Here is a 15893-nt window from a genome sequence, read left to right as displayed (position 1 = left end):
ACGAGGAAATTCGCTCCCCTTTGGGCTTCAAGTCATTCGTTTGGAAGCACTTTGGATTCCAAAGAAAATATGGCTCAACGGACAATTCAAATTATTGTAAATAAATAGTTCAGTAATGCACTTTAAAGTTAATGGTATTACAAAAAAAGAAAGAATATTCATTTTTCTTTACTTATATGAGAAAAAATATAGGAATTTGATAAAGTTCAGTGTTAAAATAAGCACTTTGTATACTACAATACTCTTGTAATTTCCTAAATAAAGAGTTTGCAGTACCTTGTTGATTTTGCGTATGAATTGTTATAAATCAGGATATTTTTCTATATTTTTTATTTTAAAAAAAATAAAAATATATCGATCGTGGAGCACTATATCGTGATATATCGTGAATGAATCACAGCAGGCTTTAAGATATCGGCAAATATCGTATCGTAGTTCTTTGTATCGATATGATATCGTATCGTGACAAAACCCGCGATTTACACCCCTAGTACTGAATGAGTTAAATATTCAACATACTGTAGCTATGTATTGCTCTAGGTTTGTTCACATCGTTAATCAAACGTTGATGTTGCTCTCCGACTGATAAACAATCAACTTAATCCAGCATTTGGAATATTGATATTACAGCATTAAGCTACCTTTGCCTGGTTGTTTTATTTTGAATGCTTGCCTATGCTAACGCTAAGCACCAGAAGGCTGCATCTTCTCAGTTGAACTATTTAATGAATGCTAGAAAGATCAAAACACAGCCGGGAAGCCTGACAACCCTCGTCTCTTATATTCATGGTCGCCCACCCACAACAGCCAGGGACGATTCTGCCTAAGTCATGTGACGATATGTGACTCTCAGAGGCGTCGCTTCCGATTGCTTAGTCACCTGCTTAGTCTACTTTTTCTCTGTGATGAAAATTGTACAAGTTAATCTCTGCTTGGGTAACGCCATTGCTCTCAGAGCAGAGCTCGACTGCAGCTGTATTGGGAACGATGGTACCTCAGAGAAATGTAGTATGCGGAATAAAGTCGTAACATGATGAGATAAAAGTGCTAATGTTGCAAGAGCAAAGTTGCATTTTTTATGAAAAGGTCATAGTAGAACATTCCAAACAAAGGAATATTTTAAACACAGGATGGGGAGATGCACTGGAGGCAGCTTCCTGGAAAATTTAAGATACATGCTGCCTATATTTTTCTTTCATTTAATTTTACACTTGGGGTGCTATCTTAAACGTCTATGGAGGCTACAGTATTCGGGATTTTAGCAAAAGATCGCAACCGTAGTTAACATGCCCTTCGGCAGTGTGCGCAATCTTTTGAGAGTGAATCCACAATTGAACGCCCACTATTTGGGATCTTAGAAAATCAAGCCTTTCTGTGTATACACATATTGTCTCCTCCATTTCTTGATCAAGTGTGTGCTATTTATGAGAAGCTTATGGTGTTATATCGCTAATCTGTCCATTCAGCAACACTGAATTTAGCCACCAAATTAAACTTGCCAATTAAAGTGGAGCTGTACAAACATGATTTGAACATTATTCTAACATGATTATTCTTGGTAAGCCTTTTGGTTGATGCAAATGTGTGCAGGACGACGATGATGATGATGATGCAGAAGATGTTTAATTGACCGGTCGATCGGTGCATATTGATGTGAACGGATTGAACCACACATGCATGAATGCGAGATGTCAAAGTGAAAAGGAGGCGCAGTCAGTGCTGCATCTCTTGAGCTGGGAGGGGGGAGTACCTGACAGATGGGCTCCTCAAAACAGAATAGCAAGCATCTCTCCAAAAACTGTTTGCCATCAGACAGCTTGAACCGTGGCCCTCTGGCGCAAGTCCTGACCAAGATTGTCAGCAAAAGATTCGGCAGGCCATATAGTTCGATCACCATCAAATGTGAAGAACAAAAATGGGATTAAGCCTAATGGTGAAGCATGAACAAAAAGACATTAGATAAAACTATTTGATGTCAGAAGTTGATGCAGTGCTAGCAGGCTGACTCATCCATAGTGCAGGTATTTCTGAAAATATGAAGAAGAATAAAAGGAAGCCATATTTCAGAGTGCATAGTGCAAACATGAAAAGAGAACAATTGTGTCCCAGATCCGAAACAAGATTTGTGAGAATTGATTCCGCTTTACGAAATGTAGTCACGTAGTATACATGAGTAAACATGTCCTGATAACTTCTGTGATTCCACCGTGAATCATCCCAGCTGAAGAAAGTATGCCTTGATAGAAAAGTCAATGATCTGTGATGTCAAGAGGTCATTGGGCTGAGCAGTAGGTGTCAAGATTGCTCAAAAGAGCAAGAAGTGAAGCCGAGCGAAGAAGCGCCAGGGAGAGAGTGTACTATTCCAGACAATCATATGGCCATCAGCGTAATGAGTGCAGATTGGTCCTGAACTCAGAAAAGGAAAGGAGACAGCGTGTGAGGAGGGGAAATGGAGAGAGGGGAAAGGTGGCACGCAGAATCAGATGATACGGAAAAGGTGTTACAGTATGTTTTCCCTAGTTACAAGCTTAAATTGTCAAATCCAACCGGAACACGTTTAAGGAATGGGATTTTGAGAGCCAATCCCAGCTTCAATTTTATGATATAAAAGTCCAACCTGAGTATAAGTCACAGGACCGGCCAAAAATAGGGAACGTGTGATTTATAGTCTAAAAAATATCGTAATAGAGGGATGATTGCGGTAAAAAATGCTCGCCGCAAACATGCAAATTGATACCACCGTGCAATGAAAACATCAGGTGCTGTATAATAAACTGTGTTTGTCTGCTGCATACACTGAAGCAACAAGCAAGAATTTTATGATGCAGACAATTATAGTGAGGGATAAACAAAGAGGGGTAATTAGCAAACAGCAATTTACCTAAATCTTCACTATTCAGCTGCAGCAAAATATATTGATCGGTCACGGTGTCTCTAATGGGGGAATGTCATTAGTTAGCAAAGTCTCGGGATTTAATTAAACTGCCATTGCCATGATTTAGTTCATCAGCAATTCACTCTCATTACCGTGCCACTTTTGTCATTTTCCAGAGCGGTAAAAATCTGGACGAGTGTTTACATTCGAAACAAGAGAACTTCCAAGAAGACATTCTTCATTTGTGCCATTTGTCTCAGTTCTGGAAAAGGAAGTCATCAATTATAGCTCACACATGATCCCAGTACCAAAACGATGTGTCACTTATTTCCTGATCGTTCTCGACACCCTTAACATCACTTCTGTCACGTCCGGCCCAGCGGATCATCTATCAGTGGGCGATCATCCATTTGGACGGGCACCCTCTGTTATTACCCTCACCCTCTGGGTCCGTGGCTGAATTACAAGTGCAAAGTCAGTCGAGAGCCAGGAAGCTGCTGAAAAGCCTGAGCCAGGGTAACGAGCTCTGGGGTGGCTAATTAATGGCTCCATTTACCCTCAGTTGGGGTCGGAATGTGGGGTCACATTGATCAAAGCAAAATCAGGCCTCAGGGGGGGAGTGGGCGACGGACGGACGGACGGACGGACGGAAGGATGGACGGACGGAAGGATGGATGGACGGACGGACGGACGGACGGACGGACGGACGGACGGACGGACGGACGGACGGACGGACGGACGGACGGACGGACGGATGGATGGATGGATGGATGGATGGATGGATGGATGGATGGATGGATGGATGGATGGATGGAGGGAGGGATTGAGTGGGTGGATGGACAGACGGATGGATAGAGGGAGGGAGGGATTGAGTGGGCGGACGGACGGACAGACGGATGGACACCTTCTCTTCTTCACTGTCAGAAGCAAAACTACATCCATAAAATGGTGATTTCTGTCCACCAGTCTTTTGTCTTAATTCACGGCATCCAGCGATACTGTCAAGTGAACAAATGTTCAAATCTCCACAACAAAGGCAGAAAAATAAGAAAGGGGAAGGCCCCATTGGTACAATGAAACAACAGAGCCTACAATTCAATTTTGTTTCCTCCAAGGGTCGCCCCATAGAAGAGGTAGCGACGCAATCTAAAACTAATATGGCCGGCAATAACACGGGAGTAAGTTGAGTGACCATCGCGGTTCCCATTGCTCTTAGTGCCCTGTCGTTTCCTGAGCCCATCTTTGCTGGCCAGAAGGCAAGGCCAGCCGCTCTTGACAATAAAACAAACCGACAGGCACCATTTACACAGTCAGGTGTCATGACAAGGGATAAACAGCCAGCTGCCTCGGGCCTCTTGAATCACAGTCTGCATTCATCGTATGGGCTATCGTTCTCCCCCTCATGATAATCATCATCAGCGATGGTTGTGTGGAATAACGCCTCTGAGTACTTGGCGGGGAGAACACTGTGCACTGAAAGTGAACATGGCTGCTAAGTCTTTGCAGAGCAGTCTGCTTCTGTGTCACTGAATTAATCAAATCCTAAAAAATGGGCAACAAATCAGCACCCTTCCAGCTCGGGGGGGGGGGAGAACAGTCTCGAGTCGTGAGATGGCGGCAGTGGCAGGCACGTGGCAGGAATGGCAACAGAGAGGCTGGCTGTCATCACGAGGGATGAAAAACAGCACCTCTCAAATGAGGAGATGGCGCTGCCTGCCTGCCTGCCTGCCTGCCTGGCATTTGCACCATGCATCGAGACCACAAATGTAATTACGTTTGTGCCACCTTTGTTGTTTGTCACAACGTTTACGGATTAGGGTGAGCTGATTAGACGACACCCGGAGAATATTCAGGGTGGACGAGAGGCAGCCGGTTGGGAGTCATTACTACGATAAATAGAGCTCTCATTCGTTCTCCCTTTGGGGTAAAGCATCAGTGGGAATAAACAATGGCGGATGCATCAATCATTGTTAAACTTTTGTCTTCGTTTCTTTCTGTGTGATCCAATCGTACAATATTACATACTACATACAATGTAGATATAATCACCTTTTTTTTTTTTTTGCTGAGGATAAACAGAAGTTACTGTCGTACGGATGCTTCGTCATTCCAGTTCCAAAACACTGATGAGCCTCTCTCATTTCCATATATCGAAATCCTGTTCTCATTCCATCTGCTAACTACTCACCTGTGAAACTAGTTTTTAACTATGCTTTGATAAGGTTTGCTTTTGGATTTATCTCACCCAGTTTATTCCCAGCTATAAAAACCACTGAAGGGGTACACACACTGCCATCGCGGGTCGTTATATTGTAAAACAACTTGGCAGGCTGGCACGCAGTTGTGTATTCACTCCAAGTGTGTGTTGGGTGTGGAATTTAAGTATACATCGCCCTTCCAATTAAAATATGTATTTGTGCATTATAAGTGGGGGAGATGAATATTATCATGGAGGGAGCACAATTACCAAGGGTAGTGGTATGCAATTAAACGGCACTATTTAGATGTGCGACTTCTGCAGATGAATGCGGAAAATAAAGTCAGGACATAGAAAAGCTTTGGTGTCCCTTCTAATGGCCATAGATGATTACAAACACAATGACACTAGTTATGGCAACATTAAGAGTTCACTTATAGAAGAAGTGTACTTCTTAATATCAATTCTATTATCCCACACGTGTTTGATCCCTTTTCAGTCCCTCATCTGATTTTTGTACTAGCGACAAACGTGTACAAACTTTGAGCTAATAAGTCATTGTATGATTTTAATATATAAAAAAAAAAAAAAGGAGTCCGCAGTGAATGGATGTTTTTTTATTATTAACTAAACAGACATTTCAGAACTTCAATTTTGGATACAGAAAAATGTTTCCCAACATCCCAGTTCCCGACACCGAGCGTTTAACTTTCCAAATTATGCCTGATTTTTGTATCTATGATGCAGCTCAAGCACATCATCCTGGGAGACCCTGGTCCAGCCTTCGCTATGGACGTGGTAGAGGTTGACCTGCCCTCCGCTGTAGGCGTCGCGGTACGTGGCCTGGTAGATAGCGCGGCGGCCAAGATCGCAGGCTTCCTCCACGGTCAGATCTTGCCGAAAACCGCTGTCCATCACACCGTAGGCGTAGATGGCGCCAGAGCCCAGTGAGAATATGTCGCCACAAACTCTGCTTCCTTCTGAGTCAACGTAGTACAGCCCTGGGGAGAAAGTGGGACTGGTCAAAGCGGTGCAAAAAAAAAAAAAGAAACACCGCAAGGGGGTATTTACAGTATAAAGCATCGACAGTTAAATGGTTCCGATTCCACGCGGAATGATATGTGTGCGGCGCACCAATATGAGCAGCTGCAACCTTTCCAAGTGAAGACGTGGTGCTGGATAGAACAGCTGCATCCTCTTCAAGTAAAATGAAGCAGACCACGGAACCTGCTGACGGTGCGCGGGGCCACATCGTTTTCCGCCCAGGGGCCCCGCTCAGGCCTTATTGATCCCCGCAAAAGTGCCAAAAATTAAATATCGACCAGCAATCCAAGCTACGCAGTGAGATGCACCTTTGGGGAGGACACACACTGCCGGCACACTCAGTGGACGGATGACTTGTATCGGTTTTATTTTCCAAATATCGATTTCAGTACTGAAAGTGCAAAGACCTCCACATATGAATCTGTGGCATGTTGAACATTGACATTCATAGGTGCTCTCCATCCAATCAGACAGAGCTTTAGCGAGTTCATCTCTCAATCACTCCCTCTATTACTGAGCAATCTTAACCATTAATTCACAGCATTTATTTATATTAGTTAGGATTAATCCCCTCGTAATGTAGAAGGAGGTACTCTCACCAAATGCCAGCTCACCCACAAAATTGCAGATGGGAAGAAGAGCTTATAAAAGAGGCATGTCTTTCATGACACTTTCCAAAGCCAAAATGTGTGAGATTTTTATTCTAGCAAATATTAGCTGTTACCGCTTAGGGAAGAAAAAAAAAAAAAAACACTTTTAACACAACACCCCCAGATTGCACATTCACAGCTAAACTAGCGACAGACTGTTAGCGCTATGGAGGGCCACTTACTTTTCTAGGGGGGGAAAAAGCATCCCATTCATTTCAGATGACAAATTGCAGCTTCCTCAGCCTGTCGTTAGCTTGCTTTGATGAGCATCCACAGCCTATGCATGGGGTAAAATTGCCACTTTGACACCTGCCTGTTCCAATTGAAAAGTGTTAAGGACTTGTTACAAACAATGGTGCAGGCGGACAGTTAGAACGGCAGCCTCTTTTGCTGAGCACCACACAGAGGATGTGGAGGCAGGCCTACAAATAGAATTGGAGTGGCAAAAAAAAGAAATAACTTCCCACATTCATTCCCTTCCAAACACTCCTGTGGTCTTCATCATGGTAAATGCAAGACCAATAACAGAAATGCACACGGATGCATTTCTGTTTCGACTCGGAGGCCACATTAAAAGTGCCAAGCAGTAGATGCGTGCTTCACTGGCAGATGAGACAAACCTTCCATTCGGATTAGGCAACCTGGCGAGGAGGAGACTATTTACGCAGATTGTGTAGCTGGCTGCATGATTTGGTGTCGAGCAGTGTGTGTGTGTGAGCAGCGAGTTTTGAACATGGCTGGTTTCTTTCCACCGAGAAATTGTAACTGGGCAGTTTATAGTAGCCTTCCATTTTGGAGTGCAGTTTGTATAATGAGCTTCCAACTCAATCATGGGTAATTTAATTTACATGCCATTTACCTGACCCTTCAATCACTGACACTGAAAAGCTCCTCTGACAATTGAACAAATAGAAGGATCCTTATTTTCTCATTTGAATGCCTGGGATTTGAATTCACATCATTTACCTCGGATGGCAAACAAACAAACACACAAACAAGCAGTGATTGTGCACGCAGACACCTCTGGTTTGAAAACAAAGCCCACATCGATCTCCCTCGTTGTTCAAGCCTTATGCGCAACACTTGTATACGGGCAGGATCCAACGTCCATCCTGCCTCTCTCACTGGCCGGCAGAGTAGACTGCATCGATTTGCCATCATGGTGTCACTATAGCAGACTCGTTATGTGCACCTTCAGTGATGTACAGCCTCACTCCGGCATCAAAAGTGGCAGCATTTACCACTTTTAAGCGTTAAATGCTCCAAAGGAAAGAACAGAGGTTGCAGTGCCATCTAGTGGGCATTTCTGGAAACTATATTGGCATTTTCTATTTGGATTTACTTTGTTTTTCTAAAGGACGTGCATAACATGTCTAAATATCATATTACTGTTATAAACACGTCCTTTGGAAGAAAAAAAAAAAATCAATTTGATGCAGTGTTTAAAAAAGACTTGAAGACTGATGGACTTACCTGGGCCTCTCTTGTCCCAGCCACAGACCATGGTTGCCATGCTGAGTCCCATGCCCTTGTACTGGTACACCATGTTGGCAAGTAACTTGGACGCTGCTGCCACCGAGATGCGCTCTTTGTTGCGGAGCTCGTAGACGCGGCATTGGCGTGCCAGCATACGCTCCCAGAAGCTACAGTCTGCTGCTCCTCCAGCCATGGTGCCCAGCAGGTAGGGATTAATCTCAATCACCTTTTTGACCGACTGCGAAGCGATGTAGCTGCCCGCTGTGGCCCGAGAGTCCACTGCCACGATGACACCATGCTGGAACTGAAATGACAACACCAGGGGATTACCATGTAGTTAAGGTCAAGATTTGAGAAGGCTATAGTAAAAACGGGCACTGAGGTAAACCTTTTAAAGATGTGTTTTAATGAGGTTAAACTAGTTTGAAGCATAAAAAAACTTTTGCTATAAATATGATTAAGCAATGGCTCCAAATCTGACAATATCTTCATAATACAACTTGATAATAAAAGTTTATTTCATGAACTAGATGCCACTAATCAGCTAACAATTTAGCGTGATTATCGTGTTGTGATTAAAACGTTGTCATGCTATCAAGTGAAAATATGCCCGCTAATAGTAATAACTTATTTTCACATTATTAAACTTTATTTTCATTTTATGGTCGCCGTACTCGGCGCATCGATTGCAATGTGTATTATACATATATGATTAATCATTTGTGCAACACTCATGGACATTAAGGATGGGTGGTTGCTTTCTTATATGTAGGCATGCTAACATGCTACGTGAAATGTAGCATCAGCTCTACATAGTTCAGTCTGATTCATCAAACGTACGAATAACGTGCTACCAAAAAAAAAATACACATTTTGTTATAGATATTGTTGTCTCTTGTTTATTTTGAAGAATTCTAATCCAAGTATCGGGGGCGATTACTTACTTTGAACGCTAAGGTAGTGGTCCCATGCAGAAACTCTATTTTCCTCTCGACGTCATCGTCGTCCACAGCACACAATGGATTTTTGATGGCAAACCGAATGTTGTCTCCCGATGTTGTTTCGAGCCCAAGACCACTCAGTACGGGTCCACAATCGAAAGCAGCCGTTTGACGGCTGCCAAAAGAAAAACCAGCACAATCACTGTTCAACACACTTGCGAGAGCCATCTTTGAAACTGTCCGATCATGAGCAAGCAACTTCCGTGGTTTCGTATTTGCACATTTTGTGACAGAAAGAACTCAGCGCCCCCTGCAGTTGCGGATGTACGGATGAACAAACTATGCGAAATGGTAAATAGTCAATTTAACTCAGCTTTGTGTCCTTAAAAATATTTTTGACGCTGATTTAAAAAATGCCTTACTAATCTTTGTTTTTTCCAGCACACCAGGTTTTCAAGATATTTTCATGTTAAAATGTCAGTTAGACATTTTAAAGCTTGCGCAATACAGATTGTATCCATGTCGTTTCAGAAAATAATTCTGTGCTGAACCTAACCCTTAATTCATAAACATAACTAAATACACATTTTACACATATTATTATTATTATTATTATTAAACCGTCATGTGCCACTGGAAATATCTACATATCTACACAAATGTATACAATTTTTCACTGGTACAGATTAAAGGACAGAGTGGGTCATTGCTGAGCTCAACGGCACATCCGGTTGCATTATTCCAATTACTCCAAAACTCATATGTCACAGAGTTATATCATTATTTAATACCAAAATATCATTATATGTAAAACCCAACCTTGTTGTCGCACGTCCCACCTTGAAAGATCAATCCCAAGGTTGTTAATGGAAAGGGTCTGTGAACTGTTAAAGAATGGAAAGATGTAAAGACAGTTACTGAAGATAATTTGAGGTCATTGCTGGCATGTAAAAATTCAACAGATTTGCATTTCCATTCTGGTTGATTTAGTCTCTAGTCAAGGTCGTAACAGTTGATCAATTCAAAAGATCTGATTATATCCTTCAAAGTTAGAGTGAACCACTTGTGATTCATAGTGGTGTCCTTGAAGCAACACATAGATCATCCAAAGCCAAAAGCAAAGTAGAAATACTTGTATTCCTTGTTCAAAAATGTCTCTCTCGACAGGCTGGGGGTAAAAAACGTGATATAATTGAATCCAGGAAAATTGGTAACCCTCATAAACTCGCAAATCCCATTCTCCTTTGTTCAGGGAGATGCTGTCATCTGTTATCTAGGTCAACGCATCTCGCTGTCCTTTTGCAACTCACTAAACAAACTTAGTCTCGACTCTTTTATAGCTCATCCAAATATGACAGCTTGCAGAAAATAGTCGTACAATTTGTCTTAGTAGACCAGTAATTTGATCATGCTTGAAATGAAAATGATATGGAGCGAAGCCTGTTTCTGCAAACCTTTTCACATTTACCTTCATCACTTTCTGTTTGCTAATGCCTAACGAGACACGACAACACGTCGAAACTAAGGTGGTTGCTTCTAACATATGATTAGGGGGTAGGGAAATAAGAGTTGTGATCATTTTGTCAGCACAAACATTTTTGTTGTCAGCTCCAAGAACAACACTGTATACCAGCCTAAAGCAAATATGCAAAACAAATAGGTAAGGTGTATTTTTCTTCCAGTTGTTGTAATTATTTGATTTTACATTTGTTTTTTAATTACATTAGAACCCAGTCTTTTGTTTTAATACACAAGTACATAGCTGGACTTCTACATTTTATGCCGCGATATTGCGCGAGAAGTGAAACTGGCATACGTCCGACGCCATTTTGACTCCTCCTTCCCTCGGCTGTCCTATCCATCGCGTCGCCTGCAGATCCAAAATGGAGTCGTTTTCCTCCAAACCGGGACCAACGAGATTGAGGTCCTAGTTGGTACCTTGCATGCCAAGTCATGGCGTCCGTCAGTACGGGAAGCAGAGTGTCCTGCGGGAGAGATTTGAATTGCGTGCCAGAAGTTGACGAAACATTAACTGCGGTCGCCAAACTCGGGTAAGAAGAGTGCTGCTTAGTGTTGAGCCTGGATGCGGAAATTAATGCGTAAATGTCCACGATTGATGCTAAGCTAGCCGGCGAGACACAAGCACGTGCCCCATCCCAGTGTTGTGCAGTTTGTAGCCAAATAGAATGTGTATGTTTTATAGTTTGCATTTGTTTGTCTCTGCTACTCAGGTTTGACTTCGTATGCATGCCCCTCTTCCACCCGAGGTTCAGGAGGGAATTTGAGTTGGAACCCGCTAAATCTCGACCCGGTCCACAGACGCGGTCTGACCTGCTGCTGTGTGGAAGAGGTTAGAACGCATTCGCCTGAAAGTTGGCCACGGTTCAATGTGCATAAAAGTGCGCATCTGTGCAAAAAGAATAAGGCATAGATGATGCCCATTTATTAAGATTACTTTGGAAAATAAATTCAAGGTGTACTGTATGCCAACAATTTATAGGTGTGACATTCAAGGCCCGCTGCATTAACTGCATAAATGAAGGCAAGATATTCAAACCAGAATTTGCTTGTTGATTATTGTATGTATATATTTTAGATTGGAACACTCTGATTGTTGGGAAGCAGTCCGCATGGATCGACACAGATTGTGAAGTGGAGACAGTACGCAGAAGCTCAGAAGCTGTGAGTTGGAATGAACAGTCACAGATGTTGATCCTGAAAACACTCCTTTCATTCCTCTCTTCCCATTTTCCTCTTTTGGGAACGTTCTTCTTATGCCTTCCATTTCCATCAAAATTGTTTCATTCTCTCCAGGCGCTGGCACAGGAATTGCATTTCTCAGCCTACTTGGGTCTGCCAGTCTTCATGATGTTTTTAAATGGACCTCATAAAGCAAATCTTGCTCGTGTGCTGCTTAATCATATCCAGTCTGGACACCACACCACAAATGTAAGACTGCTTTGGGAATAAGAGTTGAGAGCAAGGCGGCAAGAGTTACTAAATGAATCTCGTGAACTTTCTGTGATTAGTTCTGGATTCGAGTTCCACTGATGGCACCTGAAGACATACGGGAGGACCTGATTGAGAATGAGCCGGTCACATGTATTGATGAGACAACTATAGATGAGAAGACCTGGAACTGGTTAGTCCAAAGTGACTAAGTGCCATCAATCTGCTGTTTACTCTTTGAATGTTTTCTTACTTGTATTATAAATATTGCTTTTTGTCTTCTTTTTCTTTCTTTGCTTGTACGCACACGTAGGTGGCACTCATTAAGGACACTTTGTGATTACAACAAGAGGATTTTTCTTGGTAAGAACAACATGCCACTACTTCAAGTCAATTCCGTTTCAGTAAAACAATCAACATTTCCTGTTTTGTTGTCATGAAGCCATTGAAGTGGGAGCAGACATGCCTTCAGAAACTGTGATTGATAAGTGGCTTGGGGAACCAATCAAAGCAGCCATACTTCCCACCAGCATCTTCCTAACCAACAAGAAGGGATTTCCTGTTTTATCCAAAGCACACCAGAGAATAATTGTCCGACTTTTCAAGGTAGGAAAAAGTTAGTTGATTAATATATCAAAGGTTATTTTTAAACAGAGTGGCTGTATAAAAAAAACAGATTATGATTTCATTTTGACCTCTGCAATTTATTTGACAGATTTCTCAAATGTCGCCGTACTAATTAAAATGTCTTCTTCTCACAGTTGGAGGCACAATTCATCTTTACTGGTACAAGTCGTCACACTGACAAGGACTTTCGCTCATACCTGCAGTACCTGGAATACCTCAGTCAGAACCGCCCAGCTCCCAATTCCTATGAGCTCTTTGCTAAAGGTTATGAAGACTACCTCCAGTCTCCCCTACAGGTACAGAAATCTTCCATACATATTATAAAATCCTTTTTTGTGTCATAAAAATACTTTAGTTTTTGTTTTTAAATTTAGGGCCTATTCCTGATGTAATAAGACATTTTTAAAATGTATATTTTCACGAATGTGAGTCATGGGGATAATTTTCTTGCTTCCATACGATGGTCACGTTTCCAGAACGTCCACTTTGTAGCCTATTTTTCTCCAATATACTGCTGTCATGAAAATAGATGACTAAAAAATGAGATGCTGTTTTCATTTAAAAACAGTCTTGTATGAACTTTTCCACGTCTTCATCCTATTTCATGTAGCCTCTCATGGATAACCTGGAGTCACAGACTTATGAAGTTTTTGAGAAGGATCCTATTAAATATTCACAGTACCAACAGGTAAGACCCACAGTACTGTCATGACGTTGTTTTTGTTTGTGTAGTATAACCTTTAACGGTTCTCGTCTAAATATCACTTGTCTTCAGGCTGTGTATAAATGCCTTCTCGATCGAGTCCCGGAGGATCAGAAAGACACCAACGTTCAGTGAGTAGCATCGCCAAAGCAAGACGTGACAAATAAAAAGGAGTTCAGATGTATTTGTTTTCTGTTCGCTGACTTTTGAACAATGCATATTCTCTACAAAAGTGAAACTCATTTGCTTGTCATGGCAAATATAGAAAATGGGGCTCATTAGTTGTAACTCCTTTCCACAGAGTGTTGATGGTGTTGGGGGCAGGCAGGGGTCCCCTGGTCAATGCATCTCTGCGTGCTGCCAAGCAAGCCGAGCGCAAGTTGAAAGTTTATGCTGTTGAAAAGAATCCCAACGCTGTCATCACGTGAGTGGCCCCGACAACAATATGCCCGACTTGACTCTCAAAGAAATTGAATGAGCAAATATTTTGTCCTGACTCATAAACTTGTTTGCATGATTTGCTTCCATAGGCTGGAAAACTGGCGCTTTGAGGAGTGGGGAGATCAGGTGACTGTGGTGTCATCTGACATGAGAGACTGGACCTCGCCTGAGAAGGCTGACATCATTGTCAGCGAACTGCTTGGATCATTTGGCGATAATGAACTTTCCCCGGAGTGCTTGGATGGAGCGCAGCACTTTCTCAAAGGTGCTTCCTTGCAGTCAGTCGTCTGTGTCCTAGAATGCAAAAGAATCACCAAAACACTTCTTAGAATGGTGTATTGCACCACCAGAGTGAAATTGCTAAATGCTACCTTTCACGGTGCATTAACAGTGTATTTATTGCTTGGCAGACATTTTTATTTTTTTAGTTTAGATGAAGCTTTTGCACTGAATGATATTTGGTGGTGCAGGTATACCTAATCATTTGTCCAGCAAGAGTAGAATCGCTGTCACTTTCTCTTCTTCCTTGTTGTTGCATCTAAAGTCAGCTTCTATTTCCTCTTCTCGTGTCTCATTATGCCAGATGATGGCGTGAGCATTCCCTGCTCCTACACCTCCTTCCTTGCACCGCTGTCCTCCTCCAAGCTGTATAACGAAGTCCGAGGCTGCAGGGAACGCGACAAGGATCCCGAGTCCCACTTCGAAATGCCATATGTAGTACGTCTCCACAACTTCCACCAGCTGGCTGAGCCCAAAGCATGCTTCACCTTCACACACCCCACAAAAGGTAGAAAAAACACAAACACGTTTTACACTGATTCATGCAAATTTATTTGAAGGAACTGACTTGTTTGCCCCCCCCCCCCACCCCCTTTTAGATATGAACAATAACCGTTACCAGTGCCTCAAATTCTCAGTGGGTTGTAACTCGGTCCTCCATGGCTTTGCTGGGTACTTTGAGACCACACTCTACAAAGATGTTACACTCAGTAAGTATGCTTCAAAAAGTAAAGTATAGTCAAGTCCTAATACAAACCTTTGTCTGTGCTTAATAGGCATAAAACCTGATACACATTCGCCTGGAATGTTTTCGTGGTTCCCCATTCTCTTCCCCCTCAAAGTAAGTACTTTGGTTAGCTTGGAGTATTAAACACATAGACATGATCCTCAACAAATATAAATTCCTGTGCTTCCTTCAACAGCAACCCATCTCTATTTCACGTGATGATGATGTCACGGTGCGATTCTGGCGCTGCAACAATGGAAAGAAAGTGTGGTATGAATGGGCTGTGACAGAGCCGGCGTGCTCTGCAATTCACAACCCTGCTGGACGCTCCTATACAATCGGACTGTAAACAGGACCGCAATCTTGTCCTTACGTTCCGACTTCGTATTTTCTTTTTGTAACAGTTGTGGCGATGTGTGTGCCTCATTGTCAGTTATACGAGGTCAGATTATCCTAACACAATGTGGAAAAAAACACATTCAGTGTCCTTGTTTTGTGTTTTGTTTTTGTATACAGCAAAGAATCACCACAAACATTAAATCTAGCACAAACTATGCCTTATTGAAGAAATTCCATTAAAATAAACACCTGTCTGTTCAATTGACGAATATAGGGACTCCTGTGGCACTGAGATTACATGCTAAAATACCCCATTATTTTGTATTTGTATGTTTAAATCATGTCAATAAAGACGCTGTTATGTTCTATTTTTTTTAAACATGGTTTTTGAACGCTTGTGAATATTTTTTCCACTCATTTATGACTTGTGGGATAGACAGTAGGAATTGCGGAAGTCATGAGACAAACTGGAGTTGCGGAAATCGGCGTTAATCCGAAAACATTATTTTCAAAATAACAGGTCACTTAATATATAACGTAGTTTTGATCAGGTTACTACTCTATGAACTGAGTTATTTTGTTTATCTAATGATTATTTCAAATATTTGTGAACAGTCGTGTAGGCCAATCAAACAAAGAACCATG

General features: G+C 42.1%; 2 protein-coding genes across 2 annotated transcripts; one reads left to right on the top strand and one right to left on the bottom strand.

Moving 5' to 3' along the window:
• Positions 1 to 5673: 5673 nt before the first annotated feature.
• psmb5 (proteasome 20S subunit beta 5) lies at positions 5674 to 9467 on the bottom strand. Its single transcript, XM_037276438.1, has 3 exons — positions 9187 to 9467; positions 8240 to 8546; positions 5674 to 6073 (listed from the first exon to the last, which is right to left on the bottom strand). The coding sequence occupies exons 1-3, from the start codon at positions 9409 to 9411 to the stop codon at positions 5790 to 5792; spliced, it is 816 nt and encodes a 271-aa protein (XP_037132333.1). The 5' UTR covers positions 9412 to 9467; the 3' UTR covers positions 5674 to 5789.
• A 1574-nt stretch (positions 9468 to 11041) lies between these two features.
• On the top strand, positions 11042 to 15622 carry prmt5 (protein arginine methyltransferase 5). The gene is made up of 16 exons (XM_037275701.1): positions 11042 to 11234; positions 11415 to 11533; positions 11780 to 11865; positions 11998 to 12132; positions 12213 to 12325; positions 12446 to 12495; positions 12575 to 12738; positions 12894 to 13055; positions 13370 to 13447; positions 13535 to 13593; positions 13764 to 13886; positions 13993 to 14168; positions 14487 to 14690; positions 14782 to 14892; positions 14959 to 15023; positions 15106 to 15622. Exons 1-16 carry the CDS (start codon positions 11137 to 11139, stop codon positions 15256 to 15258), a joined length of 1896 nt encoding a protein of 631 aa, XP_037131596.1. The 5' UTR covers positions 11042 to 11136; the 3' UTR covers positions 15259 to 15622.
• Positions 15623 to 15893: the final 271 nt, after the last annotated feature.

The sequence above is a fragment of the Syngnathus acus genome, chromosome 17 (genome assembly GCF_901709675.1).
Source record: "Syngnathus acus chromosome 17, fSynAcu1.2, whole genome shotgun sequence".
Classification (NCBI taxonomy): Eukaryota; Metazoa; Chordata; class Actinopteri; order Syngnathiformes; family Syngnathidae; genus Syngnathus; species Syngnathus acus.
The sequence above is the reverse complement of the archived record's forward strand: the minus strand, read 5'-3'. Positions and strand labels throughout refer to the sequence as shown.